At 44.1% G+C, this 23127-nt stretch overlaps 1 protein-coding gene across 1 annotated transcript in view; it reads right to left on the bottom strand.

Annotated features, from left to right (window-relative positions):
* The window catches only part of LOC106613696 (ryanodine receptor 2), a 1296826-nt gene that overhangs the window by 621381 nt on the left and 652318 nt on the right, over positions 1–23127 (bottom strand). The window contains 4 exon segments of the mRNA XM_082973418.1: positions 87–220; positions 2874–2992; positions 11547–11642; positions 14850–14985. Of these exon segments, the coding sequence (XP_082829544.1) occupies positions 87–220; positions 2874–2992; positions 11547–11642; positions 14850–14985 (485 nt within the window).

Here is a 23127-nt window from a genome sequence, read left to right as displayed (position 1 = left end):
TAGGGTAGGTTAGGGTTAGGGTTTGGGTTTGGGTTAGGGTTTGGGTTAGGGTTAGGGTTAGTGTCAGGGGAGGAGGAAGGCTGTACCTGCTGACATGGTTGACAAGTCGTGTCTGTAGCAGCAGGTCTCTGCCAGGTAGCAGGTTGTCACAGATCAGGTGCTGGTTGGAACGCACCGCCACGCCATGACAGACACACAGAGAACAGAGCACGTCCAGAACCTGTAGGGTTAACATATAGAATAGACCATGATACAGATCAGATGCTGGTCGGAACCGCACCCAACAAACTAAATTGTTGTTAACATGCATTCAGAGTGTAGACTACATTATTGCCTAATCTGCAACTTAACTTGATGTTGTTGACAGCGGAGATAAAACATCTACAGAGTGGTAAAATGGCTATGCTATTGTCAAAATGGAACGACAGGGCTTTCTACTTAAGGCTCACCCGACACGACTCACTGGAGAGAAAGTACAGGACATTTCAATCATTTAGATGTGGCAACATGACCAAGCCTTTCAGTAATGTTGGTCCATTAGCTAATCATGTAAAAACAAGGGGAACATTAAAGTTATTAAAGTTATTGAGCGCTTAAGTTGTTCGCCGTGTATCGCGTGAAAATCTGTGATATACAGCTAGTAGTTATATTGTTATATTGATTTGCTTCAATTCTCAACTCATCAGCTGCAAAATGAAACATTTCCAAAACTAATACCTCTTCTAAAAATCAATAACAAGACATATCTACTCTGAAATATTGAAACGTTAAATGAAATATCGTGAAAGAGTGGAACGGTAGAGCCGATCCACTGGTGCAACGTGTCGCTAACAAATGTATCATCACAATTCACTGTAAAGAAAAAGTGAATAAACAATTCATAGTCCATTCTATATATAATCTCTGTTAAATAGGTAGGTCCACCACCCAGCTAGGAGATCATCCATTCTATATATAATCTCTGTTAAATAGGTAGGTCCACCACCCAGCTAGGAGATCATCCATTCTGTATATAATCTCTGTTAAATAGGTAGGTCCACCACCCAGCTAGGAGATCATCCATTCTGTATATAATCTCTGTTAAAATAGGTAGGTTCACCACCCAGCTAGGAGATCATCCATTCTGTATATAATCTCTGTTAAATAGGTAGGTCCACCACCCAGCAAGGAGATAATCCATTCTATATATAATCTCTGTTAAATAGGTAGGTCCACCACCCAGCTAGGAGATCATCCATTCTATATATAATCTCTGTTAAATAGGTAGGTGGTCTCTACCCACCTTGTGGTTATCTATAATACATGGTTTATAGGTAGGTAGTCTCTACCCACCTTGTGGTTATCTATAATACATGGTTTATAGGTAGGTATTCTCCTCTACCCACCTTGTGGTTATCTATAATACATGGTTTATAGGTAAGTGGTCTCCTCTACCCACCTTGTGGTTATCTATAATACATGGTTTATAGGTAGGTGGTCTCTACCCACCTTGTGGTTATCTATAATACATGGTTTATAGGTAGGAGGTCTCTACCCACCTTGTGGTTATCTATAATACCTGGTTTATAGGTAGGAGGTCTCCTCTACCCACCTTGTGGTTATCTATAATACATGGTTTATAGGTAGGTGGTCTCTACCCACCTTGTGGTTATCTATAATACCTGGTTTATAGGTAGGTATTCTCCTCTACCCACCTTGTGGTTATATATAATACATGGTTTATAGGTAGGTGGTCTCTACCCACCTTGTGGTTATCTATAATACATGGCTTATAGGTAAGTGGTCTCCTCTACCCACCTTGTGGTTATCTATAATACATGGTTTATAGGTAGGTGGTCTCTACCCACCTTGTGGTTATCTATAATACATGGTTTATAGGTAGGAGGTCTCTACCAACCTTGTGGTTATCTATAATACCTGGTTTATAGGTAGGAGGTCTCTACCAACCTTGTGGTTATCTATAATACATGGTTTATAGGTAGGTAGTCTCTACCCACCTTGTGGTTATCTATAATACCTGGTTTATAGGTAGGTATTCTCCTCTACCCACCTTGTGGTTATCTATAATACCTGGTTTATAGGTAGGTGGTCTCTACCCACCTTGTGGTTATCTATAATACATGGTTTATAGGTAGGTGGTCTCTACCCACCTTGTGGTTATCTATAATACATGGTTTATAGGTAAGTGGTCTCCTCTACCCACCTTGTGGTTATCTATAATACATGGTTTATAGGTAGGTGGTCTCTACCCACCTTGTGATTATCTATAATACCTGGTTTATAGGTAGGTATTCTCCTCTACCCACCTTGTGGTTATCTATAATACATAGTTTATAGGTAGGTGGTCTCTACCCACCTTGTGGTTATCTATAATACCTGGTTTATAGGTAGGTATTCTCCTCTACCTACCTTGTGGTTATCTATAATACCTGGTTTATAGGTAGGTGGTCTCCTCTACCCACCTTGTGGTTATCTATAATACCTATTTATAGGTAGGTAGTCTCTACCCACCTTGTGGTTATCTATAATACATGGTTTATAGGTAGGAGGTCTCTACCCACCTTGTGGTTATCTATAATACCTGGTTTATAGGTAGGTATTCTCCTCTACCCACCTTGTGGTTATCTATAATACATGGTTTATAGGTAGGTGGTCTCTACCCACCTAGTGGTTATCTATAATACATGGTTTATAGGTAGGAGGTCTCCTCTACCCACCTTGTGGTTATCTATAATACATGGTTTATAGGTAGGAGGTCTCCTCTACCCACCTTGTGGTTATCTATAATACATGGTTTATAGGTAGGTGGTCTCTACCCACCTAGTGGTTATCTATAATACAGGGTTTATAGGTAGGTGGTCTCCTCTACCCACCTTGTGGTTTCGTCCATGTTTGTCTAGCAGAGAGATGATTGACTTGATGTGTCCCTCCTTGATGATGTTCAGAGCTTCAGGACTCTCCACCAGGACACAGTGAAGCACCTCCAAGATACCTGAACACAACAAGCACAAAGTTAGTATCACACCAACACCCTACTAACCTAAACTAACTAACCCTTGATGATGAAGATGAGAGCTTCAGGACTCTTCACCAGGACACAGTGAAGGACCTCCAGGGCATATGGAGAACGGAATTACAAAACCTCAACAAACGAGTTATAAACACCAACAAACAGGATCCCTGAATTCCAGACGAGTTATAAACACCAACAAACAGGATTCCTGAATGCCAGAAGAGTTATAAACACCAACAAACAGGATCTCTGAATGCCAGACGAGTTATAAACACCAACAAACAGGATCCCTGAATGCCAGACGAGTTATAAACACCAACAAACAGAATTCCTGAATGCCAGACGAGTTATAAACACCAACAAACAGGATCTCTGAATGCCAGACGAGTTATAAACACCAACACCAACAAACAGGATCCCTGAATTCCAGACAAGTTATAAACACCAACAAACAGGATTCCTGAATGCCAGACGAGTTATAAACACCAACAAACAGGATCTCTGAATGCCAGACGAGTTATAAACACCAACACCAACAAACAGGATCCCTGAATTCCAGACGAGTTATAAACACCAACAAACAGGATCTCTGAATGCCAGACAAGTTATAAACACCAACAAACAGGATTCCTGAATGCCAGACGAGTTATAAACACCAACAAACAGGATCTCTGAATGCCAGACGAGTTATAAACACCAACACCAACAATCAGGATCCCTGAATTCCAGACGAGTTATAAACACCAACAAACAGGATCTCTGAATGCCAGAAAAGTTATAAACACCAACAAACAGGATTCCTGAATGCCAGACGAGTTATAAACACCAACAAACAGGATTCCTGAATGCCAGACGAGTTATAAACAACATCACAGTTATTCCACCAGGACACAGTGCAGAACCTCCGGCTCTATCTATTGGCAGATAATCAGCTGTTTTTTACCTAAAGGCTTAATTCAAGTAATTTATCTTATTTCTAGATATTTTACCTTAAGACAACCATTTTTTTTAGGTTAAAATAAGCAAAATTATCTGCCAAACTTGGTACGAAAAAACAAGAAAATAAAACATATTTTAAATGAATTCTTATTATAAGACATTATTAGATTTTACTTTTTTGCAGTGTATCACCAGCTATCAGTCGGCCTCCCCTGTGTAACGACCATCCTAGGGTTGAATGGCGGGAACCAGGTTACTGAGATTCATTAGGATGTACCGACCAAAACCTCTCCCTTTTCCCGTGATAAATAATTGCGAGAAATCGGTAAATTATAATACATTATTTATGTGAACAGCAAGGCGTGAAATGGAACTGTTAAATTATGTATAATGTCTAAATCAACAGCTGCTGCATGATGAATCATCAACGCTCAGGGTGGGGACAGACAGACCATCTCAGGGTGGGGACAGGCAGCCTCATCTCAGGGTGGAGTCACAGACAGCCCATCTCAGGGTGGAGGGACAGACAGCCCATCTCAGGGAGGAGGGACAGACAGTCCATCTCAGGGTGGGGGACAGACAGCCCATCTCAGGGTGGAGGGACAGACAGCCCATCTCAGGGTGGAGGGACAGACAGCCCATCTCAGGGAGGAGGGACAGACAGCCCATCTCAGGGTGGAGGGACAGACAGCCCATCTCAGGGTGGAGGGATAGACAGCCCATCTCAGGGTGGGGGACAGACAGGGCATCTCAGGGTGGAGGGACAGACAGCCCATCTCAGGGTGGGGACAGACAGCGCATTTCAGGGTGGTGGGACAGACGGCCCATCTCAGGGTGGGGACAGACGGCCCATCTCAGGGTGGGGACAGACGGCCCATCTCAGGGTGGGGACAGACAGCCCATCTCAGGGTGGAGGGACAGACAGCCCATCTCAGGGTGGAGGGACAGACAGCCCATCTCAGGGTGGAGGGACAGACAGCCCATATCAGGGTGGAGGGACAGACAGCCCATCTCAGGGTGGAGGGACAGACAGCCCATCTCAGGGAGGAGGGACAGACGGCCCATCTCAGGGTGGGGACAGACGGCCCATCTCAGGGTGGGGACAGACAGCCCATCTCAGGGTGGGGGACAGACGGCCCCTCTCAGGGTGGGGACAGACAGCCCATCTCAGGGTGGAGGGACAGACAGCCCATCTCAGGGTGGAGGGACAGACAGCCCATCTCAGGGTGGAGGGACAGACAGCCCATCTCAGGGTGGAGGGACAGACAGCCCATCTCAGGGTGGAGGGACAGATGGCCCATCTCAGGGTGGAGGGACAGACGGCCCATCTCAGGGTGGAGGGACAGACAGCCCATCTCAGGGTGGAGGGACAGACGGCCCATCTCAGGGTGGAGGGACAGACAGCCCATCTCAGGGTAGAGGGACAGTCAGCCCATCTCAGTGTGGAGGGACAGACAGCCCATCTCAGTGTGGAGCGCAGTTCACAATGCATGTAGATCTATCGTCTCATGATGGTAACTGTTTTTGTGACAGGTAGGATTTGCATTTGCTGCAGCATAGTCTAGTCCAGGGTTTGCCAAACTCAGTCCTGGAGTCCCCGCCTGGGAGCTCGTTTGGGATTTTGCTCCAGCACTACACAGCTGATTCCAATAACCAACTCATCACCAAGCTTTGATTACTTGAATCAGCTGTGTAGTGCTAGTGGGTAAAAACCAAACGTTTACGAAACCCTGGTCAAAGGAACAGTAATATAAAGACCAACTGTGGGTATAATATACCATCTCTATCTGGTTAGTCTATACTACAGTAATATAAAGACTGAATGTACCTCTAATTTACCATCTCTATCTGGTTAGTCTATACTACAGTAATATAAAGACTGAATGTACCATCTCTATCTGGCTAGTCTATACTACAGTAATATAAAGACTGAATGTACCTCTAATTTACCATCTCTATCTGGTTAGTCTATACTACAGTAATATAAAGACTGAATGTCTAATTTACCATCTCTATCTGTTTTTTTGGGGTCACCTTATTTTTTCATTGTAAAGATTATATATGTTTTATATTGCAGCTGCAGAGTTTTAAAAATGCCTATCACTTGAATATCGTTGCTTTAAATCAGTGCACGTGCGTGCACTCTCTCGCTGTCTTGCCCTTTCTCGCTGTCTTGCTCCCTCTCTCGCTGTCTTGCTCCCTCTCTCGCTGTCTTGCCCTCTCTCGCTGTCTTGCTCCCTCTCTCACTGTCTTGCTCCCTCTCTCGCTGTCTTGCCCTCTCTCGCTGTCTTGCTCCCTCTCTCGCTGTCTTGCTCCCTCTCTCGCTGTCTTGCCCTCTCTCGCTGTCTTGCTCCCTCTCTCGCTGTCTTGCCCTCTCTCGCTGTCTTGCCCTCTCTCGCTGTCTTGCTCCTTCTCTCGCTGTCTTGCTCCTTCTCTCGCTGTCTTGCCCTCTCTCGCTGTCTTGCTCCCTCTCTCGCCGTCTTGCTCCCTCTCTCGCCGTCTTGCTCCCTCTCTCGCTGTCTTGCCCTCTCTCGCTGTCTTGCTCCCTCTCCATCAACTCCATTCAAATTGCATCCAGAAAAGATCATCTTGTTCTAGATTTATATTTAGTCCATTCGGAAAGTACTCGGACCCCTTGACTATTTCTACATTTTGTTTACGTTACAGCCTTATTCTGAAATGTATTAAATAAAAAATGTTCCTCAAGCAATCTACACACAATACACCCTATAATGACAAAGCAAAAACAGGATTTTAGACATTTTTGCTAATTTATTAAAATTGAAAACACAAATACCTTATTTACATAAGTAGTCATACCATTTAATATGAGACTCGAAATTGAGCTCAGGTGCATCCTGTTTCCATTGATCATCCTTGAGATGTTTCTACAACTTGATTGGTGTCCACTTGTGGTAAATTCAATTGATTGGACATGCTTACTACTCAAAAGATGTCTTAATTCTCACTCAAAAAACTCCCGTGGCTTATTTTTCAAATTGGCATGTTAAGTTTCTAAATGTCTGCGCCAGAATGAAGGTTTCATTCAGTTGTGAGATAGTACTTTTGCACATATAACACACTGTGCCTGAGGAAAGGCACAACTCCCAGTATAAGTGAACCACAAATCAATGTAGTTCTCATCATATTTAGCACCTCTTCGATGGTTCAACGTCCCGGTCTGTTGTTCGGTGCTTTCCCAGGTGTAGTACTGTTGGTGGTAGCAGGTGTAGTACTGCTGGTGGTAGCAGGTGTAGTACTGCTGGTGGTAGCAGGTGTAGTACTGCTGGTGGTAGCAGGTGTAGTACTGCTGGTAGTAGCAGGTGTAGTACTGCTGGTAGTAGCAGGTGTATTACTGCTGGTAGTAGCAGGTGTAGAACTTCTGGTAGCAGCAGGTGTAGTACTGCTGGTAGTAGCTGGTGTAGTACTGCTGGTAGTAGCAGGTGTAGTACTGCTGGTAGTAGCAGGTGTAGTACTGCTGGTAGTAGCAGGTGCAGTACTGCTGGTAGTAGCAGGTGTAGTACTGCTTGGTAGTAACAGGTGTAGTACTGCTGGTAGTAGCAGGTGTAGTATTGCTGGTAGTAGCAGGTGTAGTACTGCTGGTAGTAGCAGGTGTAGTACTGCTGGTAGTAGCAGGTGTAGTGCTGCTGGTAGTAGCAGGTGTAGTACTGCTGGTAGTAGCAGGTGTAGTGCTGCTGGTAGTAGCAGGTGTAGTACTGCTGGTAGTAGCAGTACTACCAGTAGAGCTGGTATGTGTCTCGATGGACTCGAGCCTTACTTTTTTTTAACCAATTATCAATTTTCGAGCAAACGGAATGAGTTGCAATTACGTTTGGCTACATACGGACCGTTAGTGGAATTCCAGCAAGAGAGTAGCGGTCAATGTGATTGGATGTTAATTATTTGACTAGGCTACCTGTATTTGACATCGTGTTGTTATTTCGCTGACCACTAGATGGTTTCATTTTATTTTTGGGCAGTGAAATGAGGCGACTCAGGCGAGGAAAAAACTCAGTTGGAAAACACTGTTTGAAAATGCAAATCACATTTTTATTTGGCGTACCCCCGACGGCCTTGCGCGTACCCCTGTTTGAGAATACCTGAGGTAGGCTAATATTATGAAAGGTATAAAAGCTTCAGCCTACTAATTATACAAATAGGCCCTATTATATTTCAACATTTAAATCATATTCGCTAGCCTATACCAGCCTATACTAGCCTATACTAACCTATACCAGCCTATGCTAGCATATACCAGCCTATACTAGCCTATACTAGCCTATACCAGCCTATACCAGCCTATACCAGCCTATACTAGCCTATACCCGCATATACCAGCCTCTACCAGCCTATACTAGCCTATACCAGCCTATACTAGCCTATACCAGCCTATACCAGCCTATGCTAGCCTATACCAGCCTATGCCAGCCTTTACCAACCTATGCTAGCCTATACCAGCCTATACCAGCCTATGCTAGCCTATATCAGCTTATATTAGCCTACACCAGCCTATACCAGCCTATACCAGCCTATGCTAGCCTATGCTAGCCTATACCAGCCTATACCAGCCTATGCCAGCCTATGCTAGCCTATACCAGCCTATACCAGCCTATACTAGCCTATACTAGCCTATACTAGCTTATGCCAGCCTATACCAGCCTAAGCTAGCCTATACCTGCCTATGCCAGCCTATACCAGCCTATGCTAGCCTATGCCAGCCTATACCAGCCAATGCTAGCCTATACCAGCCTATACTAGCCTACACCAGCCTATACCAGCCTATACCAGCCTATGCTAGCCTATGCCAGCCTATACCAGCCTATACCAGCCTATGCTAGCCTATACCAGCCTATGCTAGCCTATACCAGCCTATGCCAGCCTATACCAGCCTATGCCAGCCTATACTAGCCTATGCTAGCCTATGCCAGCCTATGCCAGCCTATACCAGCCTATACTAGCCTATACTAGCTTATGCCAGCCTATACCTGCCTATGCCAGCCTATACCTGCCTATGCCAGCCTATACCAGCCTATGCTAGCCTATGCCAGCCTATGCTAGCCTATGCCAGCCTATGCTAGCCTATACCAGCCTATGCTAGCCTATGCCAGCCTATACCAGCCTGTACCAGCCTATACCAGCCTATACCAGCCTATACCAGCCATCCTATACCAGCCTATACCATCCTATACCAGCCTATACCAGCCTATACTAGCCTATACCAGCCTATACCAGCCTATACCATCCTATACCATCCTATACTAGCCTACACCAGCCTATGCTAGCCTATGCTAGCCTATACCAGCCTATACCAGCCTATGCTAGCCTATGCCAGCCTATACCGGTCTATGCTAGCCTATACCAGCCTATACTAGCCTACACCAGCTTATACCAGCCTATGCCAGCCTATGCTAGCCTGTACCAGCCTATTCCAGCATATGCCAGCCTATGCTAGCCTATGCCAGCCTATACCAGCCTATACCAGCCTATACAGCCTATACCATCCTATACCACCCTATACCCGCCTATACCAGCCTATACTAGCCTATACCAGCCTATGCCAACCTATACCAGCCTATGCCAACCTATACCAGCCTGTGCCAGCCTATACCATCCTATACCAGCCTATACCAGCCTATGCCAGCCTATACTAGCCTATACTGGATATCATAAGTTGAATCCACCAATTTGTAAGTCGCTCTGGATAAGAGCATCTGCTAAATGACTTAAATGTAAATGTAATGTAAATATACTAACCTATACCAGCCTATACCAGCCTATTATTTATATGCTTTTGAATGACACTTACAGTTTTGGCAGGAAATACTGGGTTACCAGGGAGAAAAGTGATTTATTCTCGGGTTGGGACATTTGTAAAATACCAGGGAAAATATTCAACCCTCGACCCTCCCTACACCAGTCATCTCTAATTCAAACGCTCCTCGTGTTCAAAACCATGCCACCCTCGCAGTAATTGAAGAGGGCTTTCAATGTTGAGGTGTGTCCATGACTATGCAGATGAATTCAGGTTCAATCAGGTGTGCCTCTCTAGGTGAGGAGAGAGAGAGTGAGTGTGGAGGAAATGCACTCCATCCCACCTCTGTTACTTACATTAGAACAAGAGTGGCCACCTGTCAACTATAAATGTCTCCTTATTCTGTTCTACAATATTCAAACCAGAAATAGACTGAGTCACTGGGGATATGCTTGGAGGGTTAAGAACATGCTGGCAGAGATATATGTTTGTATGGCGTTAGATATGCGGCATGTTAGGCGTTTCATAACTCTGGTGGAATGAGTGGCCGTCCTGCTCGTCTCTAGCTTTCATCCACCTACATACACGCTCAGAGGAGAGGAGAGGAGAGGAGAGGAGAGGAGAGGAGAGGAGAGGAGAAGAGAGGAGAATCCACACTGCAGCCAACACGTTCATTCTTTGCAGCAGGAAGTAGAAATGGGGGAAAAATGTGTTTCGTTCTATATCTCCCTCTCTCCCTCCTCGTCATCTCTCTCTATCTCCCTCCTCATTCTGTCTCCCTCCTCCTCCTCTCTCCCTCCCTCCTCCACATCCTCTGTCTCTCTCATTCTCTCTCTCTTCCCCTCTGTTTCTCTCTCTCCCTCTCATTCTCTCTCTCATTTTCTCTCTCTCTATCTCCCTCCTCATTGTCTCCCTCCTCCTCCTCCTCTCTCCCTCCCTCCCTCCCTCCTCCTGTCTCTCTCCCTCCTCCTCTCTCTCTCTCCCTCCTCCTCCGTCTCTCTCCCTCTCATTCTCTCTCTCTTTCTCTCTCATCCTCTCTCTCCTTTTCTCTCTCTCTCCCTCTTTATTCTGTCTCCCTCCTCCTCCTCTCTCCTACCCTCCTCCTACTCTGTCTCTCTCCCTCTCATTCTCTCTCTTCCCCTCTCATCCTCTCTCTCTCTCCTTTTCTCTCTCTCCCTCCTAATTCTTTCTCCCTCCTCCTCCTCCTCTCTCCTACCACTGTCTCTCTCCCTCTCATTCTCTCTCTCTCCCTCTCATTCTCTCTCTCTCTCCCTCTCTATCCTCATTCTCTCTCTCCCTCATTTTCTATCTCTCTCCCTCTCATTTTCTCTCTCTATCCCTCTCATTTTCTCTCTCTCTCCCTCTCATTTTCTCTCTCTCTCCTCATTCTCTGTCTCTTTCCCTCCTCATTCTCTGTCTCTCTCTCTCTCCCTCCTCATTCTCTGTCTCTCTCCCTCCTCATGCTCTGTCTATGTCTTTCTCTCCCTCCTCATTCTTTGTCTATGTCTCTCTCTCCCTCCTCATTCTCTGTCTATGTCTCTCTCCCTCCTCATTCTCTGTCTCTCTCTCTCTCCCTCCTCATTCTCTGTCTCTCTCTCCCTCCTCATTCTCTGTCTCTGTCTGTATCTCTCTCCCTCCTCATTCTCTCTCTCTCTCTCTCTCTCTCTCTCTCTCTCTCTCTCCCCCTCTCTCTCGCTCTCTCTCTCTCTCCCCCTCTCCCTATTATCTCTTGCTTTACTGTAACAGTGATACTACTGCAGATTGTCTATGCTGCTGCAACAGTTATATGTGATAATGCCATACAGGAGGGTAAAAAGGATATATTGATTATAGATCACTTACCAGACGAGGCCTCCAGTCTCTCCAGCCGGCTGATCAACCAATCTAACGAGCCGGAAAATTGGGCACAATTCTTCCTGTTGCCCCTTATCAACGCAGCTAGAGGACAAGAGGGAGGAGAGGAAGAAAGAGTGAAAGATTGAGAGAGGGATACAGAGACATTGTGAGAGAGATCAAGGGAGAAAGAGATTGAGAGGGATACAGAAAGTGAAGAGAGGGGTCCAGAAAGGTGGACATAGAGATCAAGAGAAGGAGAAAGGTTACAGGAGGGAACAGACTTTAAAATCAGAACAGAAGCATTTTGACAAGCAGTATATTCCCTTCCTTGGCTCCAGTACAGTCAATAGAATACACATCTAGCTTCAGGTACAGCATCTGTAGCTTCTAGAAAACATCTAGAGAAACATCTAGATTCAGGTGCAGCATCTGTAGCTTCTAGAAAACATCTAGAGACACATCTAGCTTCAGGTGCAGCATCTGTAGCTTCTAGAAAACATCTAGAGACACATCTAGCTTCAGGTGCAGCATCTGTAGCTTCTAGAAAACATCTAGAGAAACATCTAGATTCAGGAGAAGCATCTGTAGCTTCTAGAAAACATCCAGAGAAACATCTAGCTTCAGGTGCAGCATCTGTAGCTTCTAGAAAACATCCAGAGGCAGCATGTAACCATTAGCATCCGTTAGGGCTGAGGGCTGAGGCAGCATGGAATCATTAGCATCAGTTAGGGCTGAGGGCTGAGGCAGCAACGAGGCAGCATGGAACCATTAGCATCAGTTAGGGCTGAGGGCTGAGGCAGCAACATGGAGGCAGCACATGGCAGAAGACCAGCTACCGCTTTAAGCAGCAGTCAGTCAGCCAGTCAGTTAATCAGCCAGTCAGTTAATCAGCCAATCAGTAATCAACCAGTCAGTAATCAGCCAGTCAGCCAGTCAGTCAGTCAGTTAATCAGCCAGTCAGTTAATCAGTCAGTTAATCAGCCAGTCAGTTAATCAGCCAGTCAGTTAATCAGCCAGTCAGTAATCAGTCAGTCAGCCAGTCAGTTAATCAGCCAGTCAGTAATGTCAGTCAGCCAGTCAGTTAATCAGTCAGTTACTCAGCCAGTCAGTTAATCAGCCAGTCAGTAATCAGTCAGTCAGCCAGTCAGTTAATCAGCCAGTCAGTTAATCAGCCAGTCAGTAATCAGTCAGTCAGCCAGTCAGTTAACCAGTCAGTAATCAGCCTGTCAGTTAACCAGTCAGTAATCAGCCAGTCAGTCAACCAGTCAGTTAATCAGCCAGTCAGTTAACCAGTCAGTTAATCAGCCAGTCAGCCAACCAGTCAGTAATCAGCCAGTCAGTAATCAGCCAGTGAGTCAGTTGCTGATGGCAGTTAGCTAGACATGGCAGAAGCCACCATAGAGGGTAGTATAGCGTGCCAACTAGCAGACTGTTATTTAAGGATTTATGATGCGCTGCTGTTGATAACGTTTCCATCCCTCCTCCTCTCCTCTCCTCTTCTCCTCACTCCCCTCCTCCTCTCCTCCCTCCTCTCCTCATCTCCCCTCCCTCCTCTCCATCCCTCCTCTCCTCTTCTCCTCTCCTCCTCCCTCCTCTGCTCTTCTCCTCTCCTCCTCTCCTCCTCCCTCCTCTCCTCTTCTCTTCTCCTCACTCCTTTCCTCTTCTCCTCCCTCCTCTCCTCCCTCCTCTCCTCTTCTTCTCCCATCCCTCCACTTCTCCTCCCTACTCTCTCCTCCCTCCTCTCCTCTTCTCCTCACTCCTCTCCTCTTCTCCTCTCATCTTCTCCTCCCTCCTCTCCTCTTCTCCTCACTCCTCTCCTCTTCTCCTCACTCCTCTCCTCTTCTCCTCCCTCCTCTCCTCCCTCCTCTCCTCTTCTTCTCCCATCCCTCCACTTCTCCTCCCTACTCTCTCCTCCCTCCTCTCCTCTTCTCCTCACTCCTCTCCTCTTCTCCTCTCATCTTCTCCTCCCTCCTCTCCTCTTCTCCTCACTCCTCTCCTCTTCTCCTCACTCCTCTCCTCTTCTCCTCACTCCTCTCCTCTTCTCCTCCCTCCTCTCCTCCCTCCTCTCCTCTTCTTCTCCCATCCCTCCACTTCTCCTCCCTACTCTCTCCTCCCTCCTCTCCTCTTCTCCTCACTCCTCTCCTCTTCTCCTCTCATCTTCTCCTCCCCTCCTCTCCTCTTCTCCTCACTCCTCTCCTCTTCTCCTCACTCCTCTCCTCTTCTCCTCCCTCCTCTCCTCTTCTCCTCCCTTCCTCTCCTCTTCTCCTCCCTCCTCTCCTCTTCTCCTCACTCCTCTCCTCTTCTCCTCCCTCCTCTCCTCCCTCCTCTCCTCCCATCCCTCCTCTTCTCCTCCCTCCTCTCCTCTACTCTCCTCATCTCTCCTCCCTCCTCTACTCTCCTCATCTCTCCTCCCTCCTCTCCTCCCGCCTCTCTCCATCCCTCCTCTACTCTCCTCCCTCCTCTCCTCCCTCCTCTCCTCCCTCCTCTCTCCTCCCTCCTCTCTCCTCCCTCCTCTCTCCTCCCTCCTCTCCCTCCTCATCTCTCCTCATCTCTCCTCTCCTCCCTCCTCTCCCCTCTCCTCCCTCCTCTCCTCCCTCCTCTCCTCATCTTTCCTCTCTCCTCTCCCCTCTCCTCCCTCCTCATCTCTCCTCTCCTCCCTCCTCTCCTCTCTCCCTCCTTGTTATCAGTCAAGTCAGTGAGGCCCCCTGTGTAACCTGGCTCAGTTGGTAGAGCATGGTGTATGCAACGCCAGCATGGTGTGTGCAATGCCAGGGTTGTGGGTTCGATTCCCACGGGGGGCGAGTACAAAATAAATAATGTATGAAATGTATGCATTCACTACTGTAAGTCGCTCTGGATAAGAGCGTCTGCTAAATGACAAAAAATGTGGCGGTGAGGCCCCCTGTGTAACCTGACGATACATGTTGATGAGTGTTGTACAACGTAACAGTTCTGTGCTGGGGGGTCAGGCCCCCTGTGTTCTGTGCTGGGGGGCCAGGCCCCCCTGTGTTCTGTGCTGGGGGGTCAGGCCCCCTGTGTTCTGTGCTGGGGGGTCAGGCCCCCTGTGTTCTGTGCTGGGGGCCAGGCCCCCCTGTGTTCTGTGCTGGGGGGCCAGGCCCCTGTGTTCTGTGCTGGGGGGGCAGGGCCCCTGTGTTAAGTGCTGGGGGGCCAGGCCCCCTGTGTTCTGTGCTGGGGGGTCAGGCCCCCCTGTGTAAGCGGTGTTCGTGTACAGGAGGAGCTGTAGGAGAACTGGGCAGCATGCGTTTCTAAAGCCCTGAGGTTGTAGTATTCGGCCGCTCCGCTCCTCACCCAGGAGCTCATATAATGAGTTTAGTGTGGATCTCCAGGCCTCGCCGGCCTCCCTCCCAGCCACCTCAGCAAAATGAGCCGCGCTGCTGTACACGTGGAGACGGTCAATACACTCCAACACCAGGTTTATCATACCCTGGGGAGAGAGGGGGAGAGAGAGAGGGGTGGGGGGAGAGAGAGGGGTGGGGGAGAGAGAGAGGGGTGGGGGGAGAGAGGGGTGGGGGAGAGAGAGAGGGGTGGGGGAGAGAGAGTGGGAGAGAGAGAGAGAGAGAGAGAGGGGTGGGGGAGAGAGGGAGAGAGAGGGAGAGGGGGATGGAGGGGGAGAGAGAGAAGGGTGGGGGAGAGAGTGGGAGAGAGGGGGAGGGATGGGGAGAGAGGGGGAGGGGTGGGGAGAGAAGGGGAGAGAGAGAGGGGTGGGGGAGAGAGAGAGGGTAGGGGGAGAGAATCATGTTATACATATCATCATACATAGCGTATCCTCATACATAGTGAATCATAGTTTATCATCATACATAGTGTATCATAGTGTATCATAGTGAATCCTCATACATAGTGTATCATAGTGTATCATAGTGAATAATAGTGTATCATAGTGTATCATCATACATAGTGTATCATAGTGTATCATCATACATAGTGTATCATAGTGTATCATAGTGTATCATCATACATAGTGTATCATAGTGTATCATAGTGTATCATAGTGTATAATTTTAGGCTCATCAAAAACAAACTGGATACATTTATCCTTTGATTTCCATCTATTTCTAAACATCTGATTTGTACAGGGACACCCAGAGACGAAGACGATATTTACATGGCCTGTAGTAACACGTTGATATTTACATGGCCCTGTAGTAACACGTTGATATTTACATGGCCCTGTAGTAACACGTTGATGTTTACATGGCCCTGTAGTAACACGTTGATATTTACATGGCCCTGTAGTAACACGTTGATATTTACATGGCCCTGTAGTAACACGTTGATATTTACATGGCCTGTAGTAACACGTTGATATTTACATGGCCTGTAGTAACACGTTGATATTTACATGGCCTGTAGTAACACGTTGATATTTACATGGCCCTGTAGTAACACGTTGATATTTACATGGCCTGTAGTAACACGTTGATATTTACATGGCCTGTAGTAACACGTTGATATTTACATGGCCTGTAGTAACACGTTGATATTTACATGGCCCTGTAGTAACACGTTGATATTTACATGGCCTGTAGTAACACGTTGATATTTACAAGGCCTGTAGTAACACGTTGATATTTACATGGCCCTGTAGTAACACATTGATATTTACATGGCCCTGTAGTAACACGTTGATATTTACATGGCCCTGTAGTAACACGTTGATATTTACATGGCCTGTAGTAACACGTTGATATTTACATGGCCTGTAGTAACACGTTGATATTTACATGGCCCTGTAGTAATAAGTTGATATTTACATGGCCCTGTAGTAACACGTTGATATTTACATGGCCTGTAGTAACACGTTGATATTTACATGGCCCTTTAGTAACACGTTTATATATAGATGGCCTGTAGTAACACGTTGATATTTACATGGCCCTGTAGTAACACGTTGATATTTACATGTGTCCCTGTAGTGACATGTTGATATTTACATGGCCTGTAGTAACCTGTTGATATTTACATGGCATGTAGTAACACGTTGATATTTACATGGCCTGTAGTAACACATTGATATTTACATGGCCCTGTAGTAACATATTGATATTTACATGTGTCCCTGTAGTAACACGTTGATATTTACATGGCCTGTAGTAACACGTTGATATTTACATGGCCTGTAGTAACACATTGATATTTACATGGCCCTGTAGTAACACGTTGATATTTACATGGCCCTGTAGTAACACGTTGATATTTACATGGCCCTGTAGTAACACGTTGATATTTACATGGCCCTGTAGTAACAAGTTGATATTTACATGGCCCTGTAGTAACACGTTGATATTTACATGGCCCTGTAGTAACACGTTGATATTTACATGGCCCTTTAGTAACACGTTTATATATACATGGCCTGTAGTAACACGTTGATATTTACATGGCCCTGTCGTAACACGTTGATATTTACATGTGTCCCTGTAGTGACACGTTGATATTTACATGGCCTGTAGTAACCTGTTGATATTTACATGGCATGTAGTAACACGTTGATATTTACATGGCCTGTAGTAACACATTGATATTTACATGGCCCTGTAGTAACATATTGATATTTACATGTGTCCCTGTAGTAACACGTTGATATTTACATGGCCTGTAGTAACACGTTGATATTTACATGGCCTGTAGTAACACGTTGATATTTACATGGCCTGTAGTAATACGTTGATATTTACATGGCCTGTAGTAACACGTTGATATTTACATGGCCCTGTAGTGACACGTTGATATTTACATGGCCCTGTAGTAACACATTGATATTTACATGGCCTGTAGTAACACGTTGCTATTTACATGTGTCCCTGTAGTAACACGTTGATATTTACATGTTTCCCTGTAGTAAGACGTTGATATTTACATGGCCTGTAGTAACACGTTGAAATTTACATGGCCTGTAGTAACACGTTGCTATTTACATGTGTCCCTGTAGTAACACGTTGATATTTACATGTTTCCCTGTAGTAAGACGTTGATATTTACATGGCCTGTAGTAACACGTTGAAATTTACATGGCCCTGTAGTAACACGTTGATATTTACATGGCCCTGTAGTAACACGTTGATATTTACATGGCATGTAGTAACACGTTGATATTTACATGGCCTGTAGTAACACATTGATATTTACATGGACCTGTAGTGACACGTTGATATTTACATGGCCTGTAGTAACACGTTGATATTTACATGGCCTGTAGTAACACGTTGATATTTACATGGCCTGTAGTAACACATTGATATTTACATGGCCCTGTAGTAACACGTTGATATTTACATGGCCCTGTAGTAACACGTTGATATTTACATGGCCTGTAGTAACAAGTTGATATTTACATGGCCCTGTAGTAACACGTTGATATATACATGGCCCTGTAGTAACACGTTGATATTTACATGGCCCTGTAGTAACACGTTGATATTTACATGGCCTGTAGTAACACGTTGATATTTACATGGCCTGTAGTAACACGTTGATATTTACATGGCCTGTAGTAACACGTTGATATTTACATGGCCCTGTAGTAACACGTTGATATTTACATGGCCTGTAGTAACACGTTGATATTTACAAGGCCTGTAGTAACACGTTGATATTTACATGGCCTTGTAGTAACACATTGATATTTACATGGCCCTGTAGTAACACGTTGATATTTACATGGCCCTGTAGTAACACGTTGATATTTACATGGCCTGTAGTAACACGTTGATATTTACATGGCCTGTAGTAACACGTTGATATTTACATGGCCTGTAGTAACACGTTGATATTTACATGGCCCTGTAGTAATAAGTTGATATTTACATGGCCCTGTAGTAACACGTTGATATTTACATGGCCCTGTAGTAACACGTTGATATTTACATGGCCCTTTAGTAACACGTTTATATATAGATGGCCTGTAGTAACACGTTGATATTTACATGGCCCTGTAGTAACACGTTGATATTTACATGTGTCCCTGTAGTGACACGTTGATATTTACATGGCCTGTAGTAACCTGTTGATATTTACATGGCATGTAGTAACACGTTGATATTTACATGGCCTGTAGTAACACATTGATATTTACATGGCCCTGTAGTAACATATTGATATTTACATGTGTCCCTGTAGTAACACGTTGATATTTACATGGCCTGTAGTAACACGTTGATATTTACATGGCCTGTAGTAACACATTGATATTTACATGGCCCTGTAGTAACACGTTGATATTTACATGGCCCTGTAGTAACACGTTGATATTTACATGGCCCTGTAGTAACACGTTGATATTTACATGGCCCTGTAGTAACAAGTTGATATTTACATGGCCCTGTAGTAACACGTTGATATTTACATGGCCCTGTAGTAACACGTTGATATTTACATGGCCCTTTAGTAACACGTTTATATATACATGGCCTGTAGTAACACGTTGATATTTACATGGCCCTGTCGTAACACGTTGATATTTACATGTGTCCCTGTAGTGACACGTTGATATTTACATGGCCTGTAGTAACCTGTTGATATTTACATGGCATGTAGTAACACGTTGATATTTACATGGCCTGTAGTAACACATTGATATTTACATGGCCCTGTAGTAACATATTGATATTTACATGTGTCCCTGTAGTAACACGTTGATATTTACATGGCCTGTAGTAACACGTTGATATTTACATGGCCTGTAGTAACACGTTGATATTTACATTGCCTGTAGTAATACGTTGATATTTACATGGCCTGTAGTAACACGTTGATATTTACATGGCCCTGTAGTGACACGTTGATATTTACATGGCCCTGTAGTAACACGTTGATATTTACATGGCCTGTAGTAACACGTTGCTATTTACATGTGTCCCTGTAGTAACACGTTGATATTTACGTTTCCCTGTAGTAAGACGTTGATATTTACATGGCCTGTAGTAACACGTTGAAATTTACATGGCCCTGTAGTAACACGTTGATATTTACATGGCCCTGTAGTAACACGTTGATATTTACATGGCCCTGTAGTAACACGTTGATATTTACATGGCCTGTAGTAACACGTTGATATTTAAATGGCCCTGTAGTAACACGTTGATATTTACATGGCCTGTAGTAACACGTTGATATTTACATGGCCTGTAGTAACACGTTGATATTTACATGGCCTGTAGTAACAAGTTGATTTTTACATGGCCCTGTAGTAACAAGTTGATTTTTACATGGCCCTGTAGTAACACGTTGATATATACATGGCCCTGTAGTAACACGTTGATATTTACATGGCCCTGTAGTAACACGTTGATATTTACATGGCCCTTTAGTAACACGTTTATATATACATGGCCTGTAGTAACACGTTGATATTTACATGGCCCTGTAGTAACACGTTGATATTTACATGTGTCCCTGTAGTGACACGTTGATATTTACATGGCCTGTAGTAACCTGTTGATATTTACATTGCATGTAGTAACACGTTGATATTTACATGGCCTGTAGTAACACATTGATATTTACATGGCCCTGTAGTAACATATTGATATTTACATGTGTCCCTGTAGTAACACGTTGATATTTACATGGCCTGTAGTAACACGTTGATATTTACATGGCATGTAGTAACACGTTGATATTTACATGGCCTGTAGTAACACATTGATATTTACATGGCCCTGTAGTAACATATTGATATTTACATGTGTCCCTGTAGTAACACGTTGATATTTACATGGCCTGTAGTAACACGTTGATATTTACATGGCATGTAGTAACACGTTGATATTTACATGGCCTGTAGTAGTACGTTGATATTTACATGGCATGTAGTAACACGTATATATTTACATGGCCTGTAGTAACACGTTGATATTTACATGGCCTGTAGTAACACGTTGATAATTACATGGCCCTGTAGTAACACGTATATATTACATGGCCTGTAGTAACACGTTGATATTTACATGGCCTGTAGTAACAAGTTGATATTTACATGGCCCTGTAGTAACACGTTGATATATACATGGCCCTGTAGTAACACATTGATATTTACATGGCCCTGTAGTAACACGTTGATATTTACATGGCCCTGTAGTAACACGTTGATATTTACATGGCCCTGTAGTGACACGTTGATAATTACATGGCCATGTAGTAACACGTATATATTTACATGGCCTGTAGTAACACGTTGATATTTACATGGCCTGTAGTAACACGTTGATAATTACATGGCCCTGTAGTAACACGTATATATTTACATGGCCTGTAGTAACACGTTGATATTTCCATGGCATGTAGTAACACGTTGATATTTACATGGCCCTGTAGTAACACGTTGATATTTACATGGCCTGTAGTAACACGTTGATATTTACATGGCCTGTAGTAACAAGTTGATATTTACATGGCCCTGTAGTAACACGTTGATATATACATGGCCCTGTAGTAACACGTTGATATTTACATGGCCCTGTAGTAACACGTTGATATTTACATGGCCCTGTAGTAACACATTGATATTTACATGGCCTGTAGTAACATGTTGATATTTACATGGCCTGTAGTAACACGTTGATATTTACATGGCCCTGTAGTAACACGTTGATATTTACATGGCCCTGTAGTAACATATTGATATTTACATGGCCCTTTAGTAACACGTTTATATATACATGGCCTGTAGTAACACGTTGATATTTACATGGCCCTGTAGTAACACATTGATATTTACATGGCCCTGTAGTAACATATTGATATTTACATGTGTCCCTGTAGTAACACGTTGATATTTACATGGCCTGTAGTAACACGTTGATATTTACATGGCCTGTAGTAACACGTTGATATTTACATTGCCTGTAGTAATACGTTGATATTTACATGGCCTGTAGTAACACGTTGATATTTACATGGCCCTGTAGTGACACGTTGATATTTACATGGCCCTGTAGTAACACGTTGATATTTACATGGCCTGTAGTAACACGTTGCTATTTACATGTGTCCCTGTAGTAACACGTTGATATTTACGTTTCCCTGTAGTAAGACGTTGATATTTACATGGCCTGTAGTAACACGTTGAAATTTACATGGCCCTGTAGTAACACGTTGATATTTACATGGCCCTGTAGTAACACGTTGATATTTACATGGCCCTGTAGTAACACGTTGATATTTACATGGCCTGTAGTAACACGTTGATATTTAAATGGCCCTGTAGTAACACGTTGATATTTACATGGCCTGTAGTAACACGTTGATATTTACATGGCCTGTAGTAACACGTTGATATTTACATGGCCTGTAGTAACAAGTTGATTTTTACATGGCCCTGTAGTAACAAGTTGATTTTTAAATGGCCCTGTAGTAACACGTTGATATATACATGGCCCTGTAGTAACACGTTGATATTTACATGGCCCTGTAGTAACACGTTGATATTTACATGGCCCTTTAGTAACACGTTTATATATACATGGCCTGTAGTAACACGTTGATATTTACATGGCCCTGTAGTAACACGTTGATATTTACATGTGTCCCTGTAGTGACACGTTGATATTTACATGGCCTGTAGTAACCTGTTGATATTTACATTGCATGTAGTAACACGTTGATATTTACATGGCCTGTAGTAACACATTGATATTTACATGGCCCTGTAGTAACATATTGATATTTACATGTGTCCCTGTAGTAACACGTTGATATTTACATGGCCTGTAGTAACACGTTGATATTTACATGGCATGTAGTAACACGTTGATATTTACATGGCCTGTAGTAACACATTGATATTTACATGGCCCTGTAGTAACATATTGATATTTACATGTGTCCCTGTAGTAACACGTTGATATTTACATGGCCTGTAGTAACACGTTGATATTTACATGGCATGTAGTAACACGTTGATATTTACATGGCCTGTAGTAGTACGTTGATATTTACATGGCATGTAGTAACACGTATATATTTACATGGCCTGTAGTAACACGTTGATATTTACATGGCCTGTAGTAACACGTTGATAATTACATGGCCCTGTAGTAACACGTATATATTACATGGCCTGTAGTAACACGTTGATATTTACATGGCCTGTAGTAACAAGTTGATATTTACATGGCCCTGTAGTAACACGTTGATATATACATGGCCCTGTAGTAACACATTGATATTTACATGGCCTGTAGTAACACGTTGATAATTACATGGCCCTGTAGTAACACGTATATATTTACATGGCCTGTAGTAACACGTTGATATTTCCATGGCATGTAGTAACACGTTGATATTTACATGGCCCTGTAGTAACACGTTGATATTTACATGGCCTGTAGTAACACGTTGATATTTACATGGCCTGTAGTAACAAGTTGATATTTACATGGCCCTGTAGTAACACGTTGATATATACATGGCCCTGTAGTAACACGTTGATATTTACATGGCCCTGTAGTAACACGTTGATATTTACATGGCCCTGTAGTAACACATTGATATTTACATGGCCTGTAGTAACATGTTGATATTTACATGGCCTGTAGTAACACGTTGATATTTACATGGCCCTGTA

The sequence above is a fragment of the Salmo salar genome, chromosome 01, assembly GCF_965601325.2.
Source record: "Salmo salar chromosome 01, fSalSal1, whole genome shotgun sequence".
Lineage (NCBI taxonomy): Eukaryota > Metazoa > Chordata > Actinopteri > Salmoniformes > Salmonidae > Salmo > Salmo salar.
The sequence above is the reverse complement of the archived record's forward strand: the minus strand, read 5'-3'. Positions and strand labels throughout refer to the sequence as shown.